The sequence below is a fragment of the Zeus faber genome (assembly GCF_960531495.2).
Source record: "Zeus faber genome assembly, chromosome: 1".
In the NCBI taxonomy this organism is placed as follows: Eukaryota; Metazoa; Chordata; class Actinopteri; order Zeiformes; family Zeidae; genus Zeus; species Zeus faber.
Genome location: NC_137193.1, coordinates 18,901,222 through 18,919,554, shown reverse-complemented (window position 1 = coordinate 18,919,554; position 18,333 = coordinate 18,901,222). Strand labels below are relative to the sequence as shown.

Sequence of the window (18,333 nt, the reverse complement as noted above, 5' to 3'; positions counted from 1 at the left end):
CATAACAAATGCACAGATGGTCCACATGAAGAGTACTCTCCCTGCCTGATGAGGAATGTTTTCCTTACCCCTGACACCTTCTGCACCCCACAGCTCAAACTGATTTTGTGTTATGGACAGGTATGACCCTTGCACGCACTTCCACACTTACGTGGGCATGGCCCCACAAGTACACTACACTATGGATGGATTGCGACTATGGACTTACAGCAAAGGCTTCGGTATTGTTCTGTGGCCTGGTTCAACATGGACTCCTCTACATAAAGTTAACATTACCAAAATGATGTATCCTTATGTAGCCTTATGTTAATCTATGCATGATTGTATTAATATATTACCTTGCTATTATATTATTGATGTGTCACTATTGTCTGAACTTGAGAGGACCTGCTATATTAAGGTATTGTATTTGGTAATCCACACTATATACCACACTTTTTATACCACACTATAGGTGGTTTTTGCATAATTTTCAATCGTGAACTATATATAAGTGTTATGGGTATTCAGTTTTTTCTGATAACCAAATATGAACATTTTTTTTGATACATATAGTCATATGCACCCATGTAGTGAAACGCTGTAGGGTAAGTGGCCCCTGGGAACTTGCCTGAGGTGATGTTTACTCGCATGCTTGGCAATTGTTTTTTGTGGTGCTCTGTTAAGCACTTAAGGGGGGGATATATGGTAGGGAGACCTGCCTATATGGTGTAAGTTTAGATCTGCATGCCTATTATTTATGTTCAAACTGTCATGAAGGGAAACTTAATTGTGGCGCAAAGACAGCTGAGGAGACAGCTGCTGAGGCCCCTGGTAACATACGGTCAGCCACCAAAAACATGAGGTCAGCCACCATAAAAATAGACAAATGACCAAAAGAAGGAAGAATGGGAGCTTGGTTGAAAATAGTGATGGTGGGAAATACAGAAACAGGATCCCTCAGAGGCGGATCCTGAAAGGGGAGCCCCAAAAAAAGGCATGTGCATTGTACATTTTTGAAGAAATCATTTTTTCTGCAGAACTGCTCGGCCCTCATAGTACTTGCTTAAAGGTCTTTTTTAAGTTAGTTCCTTGGTTTCCTAATCTTTTTCTTAATTTGTTTGTTGTTTTTGCCATGACAATCCAGGTCCCTTCTCTTCCCCATCCATGTATTCTCCTCCTCCACATCTTTCCGTTCCTCCTGATCACCACTCATGTTGTCCTCACCTTGTCCTGGCATTCCAGGTCCAGCTGTGGGGTCGTTGGTTATAGCACTGGAAGAAACAGCTTCTTCCTTCAATTCTATGATCAAGGGACTTTTTTCAGACATTGTTACAATGTAAATTGTTAATTATTCTTGTCATTATAATTATTATTATTAAAAGCAATTGTAGCCAACGGATGGATCAAAACGACTCGGCACAATTCATATTGAATGTGCCTTTATTACACTTTCGCATTCCAGCTAAATAAAACAATTGTATCAAAATCCATAATTTCTTTGATCCACATTTTGTATTTCTCTGCTAAAAATAACTATTTTTGAGAGAATTGGGCTTAACGGTGTTTGGAATCCATGCTTTGCTGTCTTCTGCCAAAATGATGAACTTTTGACAGAATTAAATGATTGTCGTGAGAATTCAGAGCCAACGGCCTCCTCTGACTCTGGTTCCTTATTAACAGGAAGTCCTTCACAAAGCCAACTTTTTACGGAGAGGCTCGAGAAGAATAGGATCCGAACAAATGGTGGAACCTTTCATCCTGAGCGTCCAGGTGCATCACTCTGTTGCCACGTGACCGGGCTGCTGTGGGCAGAGCGTCACCGGAGAGTCCACGCGAGCAGATTGTGTGCCAATGCGGAAGTGTTTTAAACTGCAGTTCTAAGAGACTCCGCTCTGCAAAGTCCACCGAGTGTAACTGAACGGAAAAGGGAGCGTGGTTATAAAAACCATTGTTCTATTTCGTATAAGCTCCACCCTTTAAGGCAGCCTGCTCCCTGGTGGGGTTTTAAGAACCACCGCCCGGCTTGCACCTGGGCCAATCCGCCCCAGGAGGCGCTGAGGAAGCAAAGACGACGCCTTGAGAGCTGAAACTCAGTCTGTCGACTCAGCCACAGCTGTTATACATTCATCCCCCACACTGTGTGAGCCAGCGGCCATTGACCCTTCGGTTAATAGGTAGCGCCGATTCACAACACCAAAGCGGCAGTTTTCCCCCAGCCTGCCGGCCAAATCTCCCACACACGTCTCACTACAAGGAGATGTGTAGTTGGTGAACCCACGAGTGCCGTTATGCCTCGTGTGGACAGCGCACACAAGGCACTCCTGCATGCGCTCAGCATCTCCTCTTCTCACCCTTTGCTGTGTCAGAGCATGAGCGCCCCCCCAGCGTCACGTTGACGAGCACTCCCCCCTCCTAAACGGAAACTTGATGGTGTCGGTGTCCCCGCCGATCATGCGACCCCTCCCCGGCAGAGTTCAACTGACGATCCATGCATAACACACACTTGCGTTATGCAAGACCTCTGCTCAGCCCTTTCGGTTCGAGTTCCCCATGGGTCGCCCCGGAGAATATTCCAACACGGGCGGCAGCAGCTTGACTTGGCTCCAGGACAACCGCAGTGCATGAAATAAATACATGCCTGCTCTCAGAGCATTACTCTGAGTGGCAGCGTGTATGTATACTGGACAACTGGATGGACAGGCTGATCAGCAGAGGTTACACATTGCAGTTCGCCTACCCCCCTTCCCGGTTCCAAGAGATTTGGGAAACAGTCCTGTCATCCTAGGAACAGCGTCTCGCTCTCCAAATAGTTATGGGAACTCCTGTTGAAAAATGCAATTTCCAGAGTTCCCCAAGGAGAGGGAAATCAATGGTTTTATTCCCGCTATTTCATGGTTCCCAAAAAGGCAGGAAATGGAATGACGCCTACCGTTCGGTTATTCCCTGGCTCCACGCACCTTTTCCAGATGTGTAAAAACGGCTCTGCAGCCATTACACAGGATGGGGATAAGAGATATTTTTTCATTTGGATGACCTGCTCTTGCTGGCTCGCTCCCGGGCGGAAGTGGCGCTACGGACGAGGACACTGGCGACGCACATCTCGTGTCTGGGTTTCGCCATAAACTAGGAAAATAGCTCCCCTCTTCCCTCACACCTCGTTGTTTACCTGGGAATGGAAAATAAACTCGGCCAATGAGAGCGCGGCTCTCACAAAAGAGCGTTGAGGGACTGACAGCCCTTCTCCACCGTGTCATGCCCCACAGGGTGGTGATAGCTTTCTGTCAAGTGGCTGCTGGGCATGATGTCAGCGGGTCACGTGGTGACCCCCTGGGTCTGCTCCACATGAGACAGCCACACAGGTGGTTTATCGTCCTGCGCTTGGTCTAGTGCGCTAGCGGAGACGCGTGATCAGTTTCACAGTTGATCAATGTTAGTGAGTCGTCACTGGAGTAGGTATGGTTGTGCTTAAGGTACCAAACGGACCCAGTGAGGCATAGACTACGTCCTGCTCCACCTTTAACCTACTAGCGATAGCCTTGAAGGGCGGAGCTTATACTCATAGAATCTGGAGCTACAATAGGCAACTAACGTTCCATGAAGACGCGGGGTTTCGGCGACCAATGTGAAATGACCCAATGATGATCAAAGGACGTTCATGTGTGTTAACTTGGTTACATACAATAATGCAGAGCATCTGGTATGGAATCCCTTGTTGTGATAAGAAGCGGCCACTCCTTAAATACCTCAATCACTTCAGGTGCGATAGTAAAAGCCAAAGGTGAGACATGCTGCCGCAACGTTGCATAAACACCTGTAATAAACCAAAACCGAATTGAACAAATAAGATGGAACTAGTCTTGTACAGGGACCTGAAGGAACTGAATGCCTCCAACAAAATGTTGTGTCAAAGGCATTTGCAAAAACACACAACATGGAAATCTCTCCTCTCCCTCCTGCGATTAAAAATGGCACAACAACCCAAGTTGACTTATTAAAATGTTTAAAAAAGCAACACCATACCATGAAAAATAAAACAGCAAGACTAACATTTTATTTCAAGAGCATAATACTCACAAACGCTTGGCTCCCTGGTTCAGAACACACAAGACCAAAGTAATTCCACCCGATATGGAAGGCTAGATAGCTTAAATATTAGCTTAATCTTAAATTTCATTTGAATTCCAAAGCTGCAATTTCATCTCCAACTCTTGCAAGCACAATATGAAACTTGAAATGAGTATTGTTTAAATTGTCATATTGTATCTTAAAGTGTTGGAAATCAAAATGTAAGTGTAGAATCTTTTTAATTACTATTTAAACAAAGTAACACGTATGCTTCCATAACCTGAAGTGGTTTGACTTCACAAAGCCAAATTGGATTTCAACGGTAAAATGATGGCCTCATATCCAGGCAAACAACAGCAGGTTGGTAAAATGCTAAACATTGCTTCCATCAAATGAGCAAAACGGTGGTATATTATGGTGCCTCTCTTTTGGAACTGATCAAAAAACAGCAGTTCAACAGATTAATTGTTAGTTTTCAGAATGTATGTGTAGAACTCAATCATCTATTTTTTTTACGCAGGGAATTCAAAAGAAAGTAAATTTGTTTTGTGAGATCAAACCAATCAAAATTAAAAGTCATGACCGTCCAAGTTATAAAAAATGAATCTTCACAGCTACACAGAAACAAGTGAAACTGAAATGAGTACTTCAGATTTAAAAGACGACAAATCTAAAAAGTACATTGAGGCGGCCTCGAGGCCCATGTGTGACTGTGGGTCAACAGAGTGAAGCAGACTCACGTTGGCACTTGGTTCTGCCAAGGAATGCAATAAGGTGAGAAATCGATCTGCATGTATGGTACGTCATCAACCAGAGGAATGGTTTTCAAAAGTACATTCAAAGCTTTGGCAATTAAGGCAAAATAAAGACGACAATGAATGACATTGATCATATTATGTTACACCCCCCCCCCCCCCACACACACACCCAACAATAACGTCTCAACATGTACAACCACTTTTTAATGTCTTTTATTTTTTACCTATCTATGTATTCGATTTGACCCACTCCAAAAACCCTGACCCGAAGACAGCTGACATGACTCAACACTAAACTGCATTACAGTTGAAATAACTGAATTGAAACTGAAGGAATTAGCAATAATGTAAGCATGCTTGTTCGGTATCCCTAGTATCTATTACTATTATTTTACATTGGCATTGTTAGGATGACAGTAAGTACAGATGATTCCAAAATAAATGCAATGCCAGTTTCAGTGATGGAATTTAACACATAAAAAGCACATTTAAACAATATTATCGAGTTAGTCAGGAAAAAACAACTAAGAACTGCAGCATATCTACCCTCAGCAAGTGACAAAACGTTAAAAATATGCCTCTTTCATTAACTCTATTGTTTTCTATGTGTTTTTTTTACAGCAACCAACCTGATGTATTTCATGTTACTGCAACTTCTATGGTTGAACCTGACTCCATGCCATGCCTTGTGGGCCTACTGACCAACCATTATTACTGAAACAACTTTAATTTATTCCCCCAGAAATGTCATCAAGCGGCACAAAGGCTCCATCCTGATAATTGACCATTTCTTCAGAATCCACACCTTCCCCTTCGTGAATGTCCTCATCTTGCGTCTCTGCGTCTTCTCCTTCCAGGTGATGCTTTGTTGGGAGAGTGACCTCCATCTGAGTCTGAGAACCTTTTGGGCGTCCCCTTTTTCGTGGGGCCGCCTCTCCACCTTCGGCAGCACCCGGGGGACGCCCAGCCTTTCTAGGGGGTCTGCTCTGTGACACTGGTACACCCTTCAGCAAGTGAGCCCCTTTCTTTGACTCAGACTTTCGGGGGCGGCCTCTGCTTCTGTGGGGGGTTGGAGGAGCCCCCTCTGGGGGTTCAACTCGCGGGTATTTCCGCGGCCTTCCCAGCGGCTTCCATACTCTGGGTTTCTTCAAGGCCTCGGGTCTAGGTAAAGGGTGCTTCCTCGGTCGACCCCTTTTGGCTGGATCTTCTCCTGGTCGACCACGCTTCTTTCCTTTTCTGGCTGGAGCAATCCCTTCCGCGGAGGAACCCTTGAGCAAAGTGGTTTTATTGGGGGAGCCCTTTGGTCTACCCCTTCCCCTCTTAAAAGGCTGGGAACCATCTGAGCCTCCCTGCTTAGATGAACCACTCGCCTGCGTAGCACTTTGTCTAGGTCGTCCCCTCCCTCTGCGGAGGGGTTTGGTGCTTCCATCGGATGCATCTTCCTCCTGGCTGCTCCCTGCCCCCTCCCCGGACTCCCCCTCACTGCTTGCTTCTCTCTCTGTATACCTGACTTTCTTGTTGAGGGAGCCCTTGGGTCTTCCCCTTCTCCTTGGTGGTCTAGAGCTCTGATCATCCTCCTCTCCACTCACAGAACTTTCTGCCGTGCGCTTTAGAGAGGCGGTTCCTTTTGGCCTGCCCCTTCCGATTTTTGGTGTGTTGGGATCACCATTTGATAAATTCTCTTCCCATCTTTGTCTCTCAGCATTCTTTTTAAGGGTTTTCTTGTTGGGAGAACCTTTGGGCCTACCTCTCTTCCTGGGAGTTTGGTTGGCTCCAGAACCCTCTTCACTGCTGCTCTGCTTCTTGGAGCCCGATGATTTGGGCCTACCTCTGCCCCTTTGAGGTTGCACAGAGGCATCTGTGTTTTTATGCACAGTGTGCTTCTCGCCAGAGCCTTCCGATCTCCCTCTGCTCTTCCGTGGCTGTCCTTCAGAAAAGTCCGAACCAAACTCTGCCAGGCCAACATGAGTGACCCACACCTGCAGTTTCTTGGATCCCTTCGGCCTCCCCTGCGCTCTCTTGGCCGGCCCAGGGCTGCTGTTAGACATGTCTACTCCTGATTCCCCCCCACTGCTTCCAGCGTCTACCTGTCCTTCCTCTGCCACTGTCATTACCTTTTCCATACCTTTGCCTTCACCGTGGTTTTTTCTTTTGAAACTAAATGGGGTTGCGCCTGTAAACCACACATTAAAAGAGATGGTTAGAAAAATGTTCATACGTCAAAAGGAAAAAAGGTTTAAATCTCTCTTTCTCACACACACACACACACACACACATTGGTACCCTTCCAGCTCATTGAAACAATGCTTCATTCCTCCTGAAAAGTGACTGAAATTTCTCATGTATACCTGCATGCCTTTGGTATGTCAGAGCAAAGCAAAGGAACTATGAAGAGATAAATTATTGCTAAAGAGAGCAATTATATTTTTAAATGGCCAGGACAAATTTGTTGGTACCCTTAACCTAATATTTTGTTGCACAACCTTTGGAGGCAATCACTGTAATCAAGCGATTTCTGTAGCTCTCAATGAGACTTCTGTACCTGTCAACAGGTAGTTTTGCCCACTCTTCCTGAGCAAACTGAAGGGTGCCTTCTCCAGGCTGCAGGTTTCAGCTCTTTCCATAGATGTTCGATGGGATTCAAATCAGGGCTCATAGGAGGCCACTTCCGAATCGTCCACTGTTTTGTTCTTACCCATTCTTGGCCACTTTTAGTGGTGTCATTATCTTGTTGGGAAGACCCATGACCTGCGACTGAGACAGAGCTTTCTGACACTGGGCAGTTAGTTCCGCTCCAAAATGCCTTGATAGTCTTGAGATTTAATTCTGCCCTCCACAGATTCAAGGCACCTCATGACAGACGCAGCCCCAGAACATAACCGAGCCTCCTCGGTGTTTCACAAAAGGTATGGTGTTATTTTCTATGAAAGCTTCATTTTTTTCATCAGTGAACATTAAGCTGATGTGACTTGCCAAAAAGCTCCAGTTTTGACTCATCTTTCCAAAGGACATTCTCCCAGAAGCATTGTGGCTTGTCAAAATGAATTTTAGCAAATTCTAGTCGGGCTTCTTTATGTTTTTCTTTCAAAAGTGGAGTCGTCCCGGAGTCTTCCCACTGTCACTCAAAAAGCAACTGATGGTGCGATCAGACCCTGATGTACCTTGACCTTGGAGTTCAGCTTCTATCTCTTTGGAAGTCGTCCATGGTTCCTTTTTCTGCCATTCGCACTATCCTTCTGTTCAATCTGGGGTCGGTTTTCCTCTTGTGGCCGCATCCAGGGAGGTTGGCTACAGCCCCGTGGACCTTAAACTGCTTAATAATATTTGCAACTGTAGTCCCAGGAACATCCAGCGGCTTGGAGATGGTCTTATGGCCTTGACCTTCAACATGCTTGTCTATAATTTTCTTTCTGATCTCCGCAGACAGCTCTCTGCTTTGCTTTCTCTGGTCAATGTTCAATGTGCTGCGCGTGATGATGCCAAACAGAATGACTACTTTTCTCCATTTAAATAGGCTGAATGACTCATAGGATTGAAGACGTGTGATACCAATTTAAGAAAACAGTTTGAAATATCGCTATTATCCAAATGTTTGTTATTTTTTCCCGAAGGGGTACCAACAAATCTGTCCAGGCCATACAAGAATAGAATTGATCCCTTTAACAATAATTTCTCTCTTTTCATAGTTTCTTTGCTTTACTCTATGACATACCAAAAGCATGCAGGTATGCACGGAAAAAAATTGCTTTTAATTTCATCGCTTTTCAGGAGGAAGGAAGCATTGTTTCAATGAGCTGTAAGGGTACCAGATAAATGTGTCCATGTCTGCACACACACACACCTCTCACTTAACGACCGAGTTCCGTTCCTAGGACCAGGTTTTTAAGCGAATTGGTCGATAAGCGAGGGCCGCGTTGTTTCACGGTAAGGGGGCGTCGCCACTGCAAACTGAGAACAGTGATGAGATTAAATCTATACAGTGTATTAAGTATATATAGTGTATATAGTATATAAAGGGTGATGCACGATGACATGCCAAGATGGATGGATGCCGCTGTATTGTACGCAGGCGTACAAATACAGACTGGTCAGAGAGCTGGTCGTAATTCCGAACGGTCGTTAAACAGGTAGGTCTTTAAGTGAGGAGGACCTGTGGGTGTGTGTGTGAATACACACACACACACACACACACACACACACACACACACACACACATATATATATATATTTTTTTTTTTTTATTATATGTAAAATATAGTTGTGTAAGAAAAATGTCAATATATACAAAAAAATATTGACTGGAATTATAGAGATTAGTCAGAAAAATATTAATAAATCAACGAAAAAAGCTTTACTCAGATTATGTAAAAAAATGGCCATACACCAAGGAAAAAACATGAACACATGTGCATGCACGTAAATAAAGACTTATATTGATGGTTAAACAACAAAAAATGTAGAATAAATGATAAAAAATATTTAATAAATATATTTAATATAGTAAAATACACCTCTTTTCCACATGGGAATGCTGGTTATATGCTGAAAGTGAGCCGGTCTATTTCCTGGAACAGAACACTGTAATGGCGGGAGAGTGAGCGTTAACTCGCCGGATTGTTAGCTTTGCTAGCAAACCTTAAACATGTGCACAATTTCATAACCGCTGCGTGAATTTCCGTCTCCTCGATGGTACAATTTGAAGCCAACAGCGTTTAATGGAAATGTTTTATCTTACAGGTGCAACGCTCATTCAATATTAAAATAAACCCCATGACAAAACATCTGCTCAGTTTTCGGTTGAAATTGTGCTCCAGACAATAACCTACGCCAACATCTACGCCCGCGAAAAGAAAAAGTTAGCGGCCTGTAAATAACAAACATACTTTTAAGGGATCCTATATCTCACCTTAGAAATTTTCCCTGCCCGATTTTGTGTTATTTTTTCATTTATTTGATGTAATTTGCGCTGAAAATGCAATTTGTATCGTTGTTGTTGTTGTGATGGACGTTTAAACCGCGACCGCTCTGAGGCGTCCGCGGTGTTCTTCTTCGCCCAGATGATTACTTCCGGCAGACTGGAGGCTTGTCGGCGTGTTTCTGCCTCCGAGCGGCCAGTTGGGGAACGACACCCGAGCGACCACCAACCACGACCGAAGAAGATAAGAAACCTCTGTCGATCCACCCACAAATACGGAGGGAACAGTTACTACAAATTAAATCAATCAATCAATAATGAACTAAGCATGAAATTGTATACAATTAAATATTCAGTGAAAATACATTGAGTTAAATGTGCCATTTTGGTTTTGAATGTTCTGCGGAAGCGTTCTATAAGAAATGTTCACAATAATAATGCATTTCATTCTAATCTGAATCTGATACTCCCCCACATACACAACCCTCCTCTTCCACTCGTGGCAACCATCAGTCTAGGCCTGAATACATCACCCCCACGTCCGTCAGTCAGCACTTTGTTTCTCTGCTGAAAACTGTACAATATAATCATGTTGAGCGTTTGAAATACCGTGGGCCGAACTACTACTACTTCTAGACTGTGTGTATACGGGAACTCCTCAATAGCTATTCTGTTTCCTTCCCTCATCTTTTTTTTTAACTTTTTATGTCACCTTCATTTAACCAGATGAGTATAATTGAGATTTAAATCTCCTTTGCAAGACAGACACGGCCAAGAAGGCAGCATCAGAGAAGATACGTCAAGGTTACAAAGCAAGGACAATATGGAAAGAACGGTCAACGCTCAGATACAAAGGAACCTCTGGTAAAAGCATAAAAAAAAAAAAAAAAACGGAAGGAAAGAAACAGACACGCAAATGATTTAAATAAACCAAAAGCTCATGTCGCCATCTGGGTAAGTTAAAGTTATATGTACACAGAACGGATTTGTGTTCCTTTTGTAAATCGCCAATCACCGAATGAGTGACGGTCCGCAACATGTAAACGTTCTATATATTTGGGTATTTCTGTTCTGTAATTTTGGCAAGTTTTTTTTTAAGTTTCATAATTCCAATAAACGTGGCACAACAGGGAACCCCTGTTTTAGGCTGAGCAGTTCTTTAAATTGTGATGTGTGGCCCCTACGCTCCGTCATGAACCTGTCTCTCGGTTCAAACACGCGCCTGGTTGGTTTGTCCTCTTTTTTTTTTACTACCTGTGCAACCGAATAATAGGTCCGTGTTGCTTCGGAAGTTCTGGCGGTTAAACCGGAAAGCGTTTGTCCGTCTGAAATGCTTGGAAAAATTGTTCGGGTTTTTTTTTTTATTTTTTTTTTTAATCAATGGATATAAATTCAATCAGACAAAAACAAAAACAAACATAAATTTGTCAGTTTCAGGGAATTAGCATTTTTAAGTAATTAATGAATTGTAATTTTTCAGCCGTGTTCCACACCGCCCCCTGCTGACCCCTTTGCATATTACCGTTGCAATTGGTCCCAGATCTTTTTCCTAAACAGGGACCAGACCAAGCAGGGATTTCACTTCAGTGTACAGGGTTATATGTTCATGTTTTGGATCTTTACCACACACAATCTGTGGTTGTTTTACTAAGTTTGACATTGGTGCACATATTATATAATTCTCGAGCAACTCATAATCCCGAGTCAAGGAGAAGTCGTGCCAAAATCACAATTCATTTTTTCTCCCCCCATTATTTGACATTTAATTCCCCTCTCCACAGGAAGGCACTATTCCCCGCTGCAGAGGAAGAGTGGGGCAGGGGGTGGGGGTGGGGGTGGGGGACACATTAGAAAGGAACAGATTATGCAGTGGAGAGAGGATGGAGGGAGAGGTGCCGATCGACTGATGAGGTCAGCCTCATTTGGTCATACAATAATGCGAGGGATAGAATAAAAAAATATGCATATTTCCTCTGCATATCAACAGCGCATACGCGCTATATGTTTAAGAGGAGGGAGACAGGAAGGAACAGCGAGGGCCAGGGGTTGTCAGTGATTTTCAAAGAGCGAGGGGGAGCTGAAGGAGAATGGCAGACGTGGCCGGAGGAAAGGAGCGGAGCGGAGAGACAAACCCCTGAGACCGAGATGAACCCGCTGCCCGGGATCAGCGCGGCCCACCCTCCCCTCCCCTCCCCTCCCCTCCTCCACCCCCGCCCCAGTGTGCTTCGCCATGGTTACCAGACAGGGCTCCTGATGCAGCCGCTTAATGTGTTTTTCAGCGACAGGGGCGAGCTGGGTACTAATGTGTCTCCGTCTGCTTCCTTCACAATCAATGTCGACCGTCCTGGGATGAACGCGCGCGCGCGCGCGCACACACACACACACACACACACACACACACGCACGCACGCACGCACGCACACACACGCACACACACACACACACACACACACACAGAATGTCAGGTCAGGCTGCTGAGAAAAAGGGCCAGACTGTTTCGCTCCTTTCAAGGAATTTATAAAACGCATGGCACTTTGAATATCAAGTTAAAGACAAAAGAGTGTGTATGTTTTTCTCCTGGTTTCAAACGTGTTTCTGTACATTTCCATTGGAAATACAAATACCGATCTAGTCCTTTGTTCTTGTAGTTCTTTGAAAGATCGCTTCAATTAACAGCAGGTCATGTGACACAAGACAACTGATTGGATTTCATTTTATTTAATGGAAACAGTTTTGACGTTTAGTGTTTCATCAATTTCCACGGCATTTAGAGGCAAATCAACACCAGATAAAACTCCTGTTTCCCTGTTTCTTGAATAATTCAGGCCTCAGTGCTACAGACGAGCTTCGACCAAGAATAACACACCTTAGCTTTGAATAAAAAATAAATGGAGGAAAACATCTTATTTATTCCAACGACACACTTTAAATGTATACAACTGCAATATTCTTTCTCGTGGGTTTTCCACATCATCTTCGCACCTTCGGTGCCCTTTTCACCGAAGGACCATCAAAGCTTTCTCCTTTTCTCGGTTTATTTCTGATTTTCAGATCCCAGGTGCCATATTCATCGGGGTCACAACCTTTAACTGGCTTTTCGCTGAGCCCAGCTCGGGCCACAAAGCCAGTCACAAGGTGTTGCCCCCTCCATCTGACATCCAAAATATTCTCACAATCCCCTCTGGATAAATAGATGGAATGAATAAGCAAACTTCCAAGTATTTGCTTGAGAAGAAATTTGCCCTGAAGCTCGAAAAATCGAGCCTGACAGTTGGGTTTCTACGTATGACAATCTGAGAACGTGGAAAAGAGACATTTATCTGTGAATCTAGCATTTTTTATTTTGTCTTGGTATTTAACTCCGTCTCTGCTGTTTCCAGGTGAATCTGTATGTAACCTTGTTCCCAAGGGCCTCACCTGTGACCTTACATATCATCACAGGTTAAGGGTCTCAGGGACAACGATGCACACCAACGATGTGTTGCAGATCACCGGTCCATCCACCCTCCAATCGGAACGTCACAGAAGCAGAATCAGCAAAAACACATCAAACTTCTGCCATTACGGAGGAAACGGAGGAAAACATTTTCTTGAAGACGGTTCGTGCGCTATTCTACCATGACAAACTACCGCAGTTCCGGCTGTTGTTGACGCCAATGCGGTTCTGGAAGCTTCTTCTCGACGGGTCTCCTCCTCAGAAGCGCCGCACGAACCAGAGCGGATCACAACCTGCAGAGAAGGAACACGTAAGACTCAATCTTTCAAGAGGTACGCAGCATGTCGACCCTGCGATGTGTCCCTATCGACGGTCACTTCTACATCGGCGCTGTGAGGAATTTCCCCGCCCTCGTGCTCTCGCCAGCGCCTCTATCCCTCCATGTGTGGCGAGGCGCTGGAACAAGGTGCCCCCTGCTGGCAGACACCCAGACATAGCACTCACAAGACTCACTGGCTCATCGTAAAATTCAAAGTAAAAACTAACAACGGGGCGATCCACAAGCGACAAAGGCACATGGATCAGAGCGGCAAAAGGAGTGCGAGCGCTCGGCGACGCGTCTGCTCGCACCATCGGTGCAGATGCATGAAGCTCAGGCAGATGTTCCTTCAGACGCAGACGACACCGTCTTCTTCTGTTTCCTTCAGGCCTCGTGATCTCATTAGATTATGCAACCGCACCGTGACAAAGACACACAGCCTAACAGGAGCAATATTGATTCACTCCCCCGAAAAGAGGGAGAAAAAAAAAACAACAACCCCTGTCCCGCAAACCAGATGGAGACGACGGGCAAGCAGCTCAAACTACCGGTTTAGAGCCGAAGAGCTTGATTTGCATCTCATGTGAGAACAAAGTTTAAAAGCCGACGCAGGTGAACGCAACACAGAGACAAACACCGAAGCTAACAAAGGAACGGGGAGCGAGGAGCCTCCTGTGTTAGAAATGAGACTCCATCTCTGTCTGAGTCTTCTTTGTCCCCTCGCTTTGGAATATTTTCCTGTGTCCCAGTTTTGTGCGCCTCCGCCGCTCTCAACAGCAAGAGAGACAAAGAAGCGAGGAGGGAGGAAAAAAACGAAAAATACACACACTCTCTCACACACACACACACACACACACACACACACACACACACACACACACACACACACACACACAGAGGTTAGAGGGAAAAGGAAGATGGAAAGTGATGCAAAAAACCCAAAAGGCAGGATGGACACGATGTGGACATAAATTAGGGAAGATGGCGGTGATGGCAGGCGGTCAGTGATTTGTTTGCTGGACGGCTCAAGTCGCTCACAACTCACCATTCCCCGTTTGGCTGCTGTGGAACAGAACCTCACACACACACAGTCGTGCATGCAGACACATTCATCTCGGACCATGTGCATGCAAACATCGCATCACGAGTACACACACACACGCGCACGCACACACACGCACGCACACGCACGCACGCACACGCACGCACGCACGCACACGCACGCACGGACACACGCTCCGCAACGCGCTCGTCTGATGACTTATTGATCCTTTTTCCACCTGAAAAAAAGAGACTAACGAATCCGCCGTCAGAGACAATCCTGTGTTTTCAGAGCTCGGCCACCGCGCACCGCAGCAACCAGGAGGAAGAAAAACACGCCGCCAGTCCCTCCCTTCCTACTACCCCTGCATGTCTCGCTCCTCTCCAGCTCTCTCTCTCTCTCTCTCTCTCTCCCTCTCTCTCCTTCTTCCTCCTCGCCCCCTTCCAGCCCTCTCTCCGGCGCCGTCCTTGGCTCTGCTCGGCGGCTCGCTCTCTCTCTGCCAAGTCACATCACTAATTCTCCGGGCGATTAGCGTCCTAGCAGCCGGTGTCTGCGAGGCAGGTATGCCACACACACACACACACGCGCACGCACGGACGCGCGCACACACACACACACACGCGCGCGGAAAAAACACACAAACACCAGGACACACACACACACACACACACACACAGACAATTGCATTGATTCCATTATCTGGTGCTGTACCGACAACCCCCTACCACCACCCCCACCCACCCTAAACACCACCACCACCACCCCACCACGCACCCGGCAGCAGCAGCTCCATCTCTGACCCTCTCCCCTCATAAATCTGTGTCACCTACATACATCATACACACGTACGACACTTATGCAAGAGCGCGGTGGCTCTCGCTATCTCTCCCCCTTTCACACTCTCTCTTTCTGTGCCCCCTCCCCCCGAGTGTCTCTCTCTCTCTCCCCCACCACCCTCTCGTGCGCTCTCCCACTCTCTCTAACCCGTAAAATTTCTCCAGGCATGACGTTCCGTCTCGCCCATCATGCAGTCTATGCTCACGCCAGCACGTCTCTCTCTCTGTCTCTCTCTCTGTCTCTCTCTCTCCGTCAGCGGCTACATGTGCGGGTCTCCGTTACCGTGCGCGTCTTCGTACGCCGCTGTGCTCAGGCACCTGGCAGAGGAGATTGACTGTGTGTGTGTGTGTGTGTGTGTGTGTGTGTGTGTGTGTGTGTGTGTGTGTGTGTGTGTGTGTGTGTGTGTGTGTGTGTGTGTGTGTGTGTGTGTGTGTGTGCGTGCGTGCGTGCGTGCGTGGGTGCGTGCGTGTGTGTGTGTGTGCGTGTAGAGGCACAGAGGGAGGGTGCAGAGGAGGCGTAGTGGCAGCAGACAGCAACTCTGGATTTCACGCAGCACGAGGATCAAAGCCACAGCCCAAAAGGTGAATAACATCCTAGCCTGTCTGACCACAGAATTACTACTATTACTACCACTATTACTGCTACCACTACTACTACTACTACTACTCTATTTTTTATTAAAAGAAAAAGGAGAAAAGATAGCTGTGTCCTCCTCAGCATCGCTCTGAATTCAGTGTCCCATGGGGAGAGATAATTAAGTCACCTTGAAAGAACAGAAACCAAACTGACCATCTTGGAAAAGATCCTCGTTGTGACATTCACTTTTATATTTATATGCCTTATTGTCAAATGGAATTTGATTTAAAAAAAAAAAATCGGATTCATAAACTCAAGTATATGCTGTATATATCCACAGTTCTAAACAGCGACCTGTGCAAACAAACTGGGAAACGCCTGCGATCGAAGAATAAAAGATTTTTTTTTGACGACAATGCATAATAAAACCCCAACAAATATAAAACATGTAGAACAGTCGCAGGAACAGACTACGATTTTGAGAAATTAGGGCTTTTTCAATTGTGAGGGTTGTGTTTCTTGTTGAGCTGGGGGGGGGGGGGGGTGGGGGGGGGGGCGGTGCTCCTTTGTGTGTGTGAAGAAAAGAGCAGCGGCGAGCGCAGATTGCTGATATCTGCTCTTTTTCCCTCCTCATTGGAGCTCTGCAACGCAATGCGGATACTGGCTGTCTGAGCCACTCGCCAGACACACTGGGGGACTGGGGGAAGGGGGGGGGACAGGGGGCGATGCTGCTGGGCTGGAGGTTGGGGGTGGGGGATACGTGATGCCGGGAGATGGAGGCGGAGGAGGAGAGGAAGTTCACATACTGCCTGCACTTCTAGACATATTGATGCAGATTGTCCATACTGTATTGTCATCATGGTACATCATTGGATCTGTGTGTGTGTGTGTGTGTGTGTGTGTGTGCGTGCGTGCGTCGGTGAGAGGCACGAATGGTAAAGGTAATGACAAAAATATTTCCATATTTTTAAGGTGTGACAAAAATTGTGGCCCTATATACTCCTAACATCATGATGATTACATTTCCGATATTTTAATTGTGAAATGAAAGTGAACTGAACTGAACCAGCCGCGGGTTACCAGACGGAACAAAAGCACCTGTTTTCACCTAGACATCGGGGACAACGACCATGCTGTCTGCGGCGAAAAAATAATCAATTATGGATGCATCATGGAAGTCGTTTCAAGTAGGGACACGGTGACGTTGAACTTTTTTCCGGGACACAAAATCCTTAGTTGGAGCTCTCTCTCCTCCTGCCTCGCTGCTTGTTCCCTTGTCGCACTCTTCCGTGTGGCGTTCTCCAAACACATACATACATGTCCCGTGCACCAAATTCCAGACAAACACTGCACTGATGTCCGGATTATCTGGGCGGCACAACCAGATTCATATAATAATACGTTTATTAAGAGAATTGGCTGGCGTGGGGAGACGCAATGCATTTAGACAGTGACATCACTCCTTGATAGTGCAGTTGTCCTTAAGTGTAACTGGAGACGTCCTAGAGCTGGGAGACATATCGATATCATATAAATATTGTGGAATGAGACGAGCACGAGTCTGGTATTTTGGTTATGGTTATATCGTGACGTAGTCAAATCTTGTCTTAAAGGCTGTGTTGCAGTAAAGTAATTAAACCTCCTGAACTTCAGCGACCGTTCTAGATTGAAAGTGAGGAGCTACTCTTTATATTTATTTATACACAGCCATGTTTCCCCCCTCAAGTCTACAAATTGTAATTCAGTCTAATTGTTGAGTTCGGATCGCAATTGTCTCCTCCTTCCCTTTGTCTACGTCTCTCCTTAATAATCAGATATTTCATTTGTTGGGTGAACTCAGAGATCACGAGTTGAAATCAGGATTCACAGGATGAGTCTCCTCCTGTGTGCGGTGAGTCAGCTTTAGAACCCATGAACTGCCTCTTTCCTTCCCTCCGTTCATCTTCATACTCACCCCCCACCCCGAGTGGCAGCGGACCTCGGCGTTGGGACTGCAGTTTGGGCGACGCCGCAGGGAAAGCTAGAAGGTTGTACAGTTATCTCCATGCTGTTTATTATGCGAAACCATACAACCAACTACCTCACACTGCAGAGCACCGGAGCGGGGTCCCGTCCTCTTCTGGTCTTTCTCCCTCATTCTGTCCCTCTACACCACTGTCTCTGTACTTCATGAATGGGACCATTTATTCTTCTTTTTTTCTATCTGATTAAAGCATGAACAGTTTAGTGGTATTTTCTCTGAACTCTCTTAAAACTGTGTTTTCAGCAAAAAAACAAAAACAAAACAAAAAAACAATCCAGTATTGCAATTATTACAGTTACAGAGATGTAATGTAATGTCACTGACTAGCAATGTGGCAGTCAGTGAACCATGCGGTTTGTGTTTCTGTAAAGCTGTCTCCC

The 18,333-nt window shown here is 45.7% G+C and overlaps 1 protein-coding gene across 1 annotated transcript; it reads right to left on the bottom strand.

Moving 5' to 3' along the window:
• Positions 1-3,971: 3,971 nt before the first annotated feature.
• LOC307237253 (uncharacterized protein) lies at positions 3,972-9,835 on the bottom strand. Its single transcript, XM_080009953.1, has 2 exons — positions 9,712-9,835; positions 3,972-6,978 (listed from the first exon to the last, which is right to left on the bottom strand). The coding sequence occupies exon 2, from the start codon at positions 6,926-6,928 to the stop codon at positions 5,531-5,533; it is 1,398 nt and encodes a 465-aa protein (XP_079866079.1). The 5' UTR covers positions 6,929-6,978; positions 9,712-9,835; the 3' UTR covers positions 3,972-5,530.
• Between the last annotated feature and the right edge of the window lie 8,498 nt (positions 9,836-18,333).

Excerpts from the sequence above, each read along its gene's own strand:
- LOC307237253 (XM_080009953.1), bottom strand. The coding sequence starts at position 6,928 with ATGGAAAAGGTAATGACAGTGGCAGAGGAAGGACAGGTAGACGCTGGA.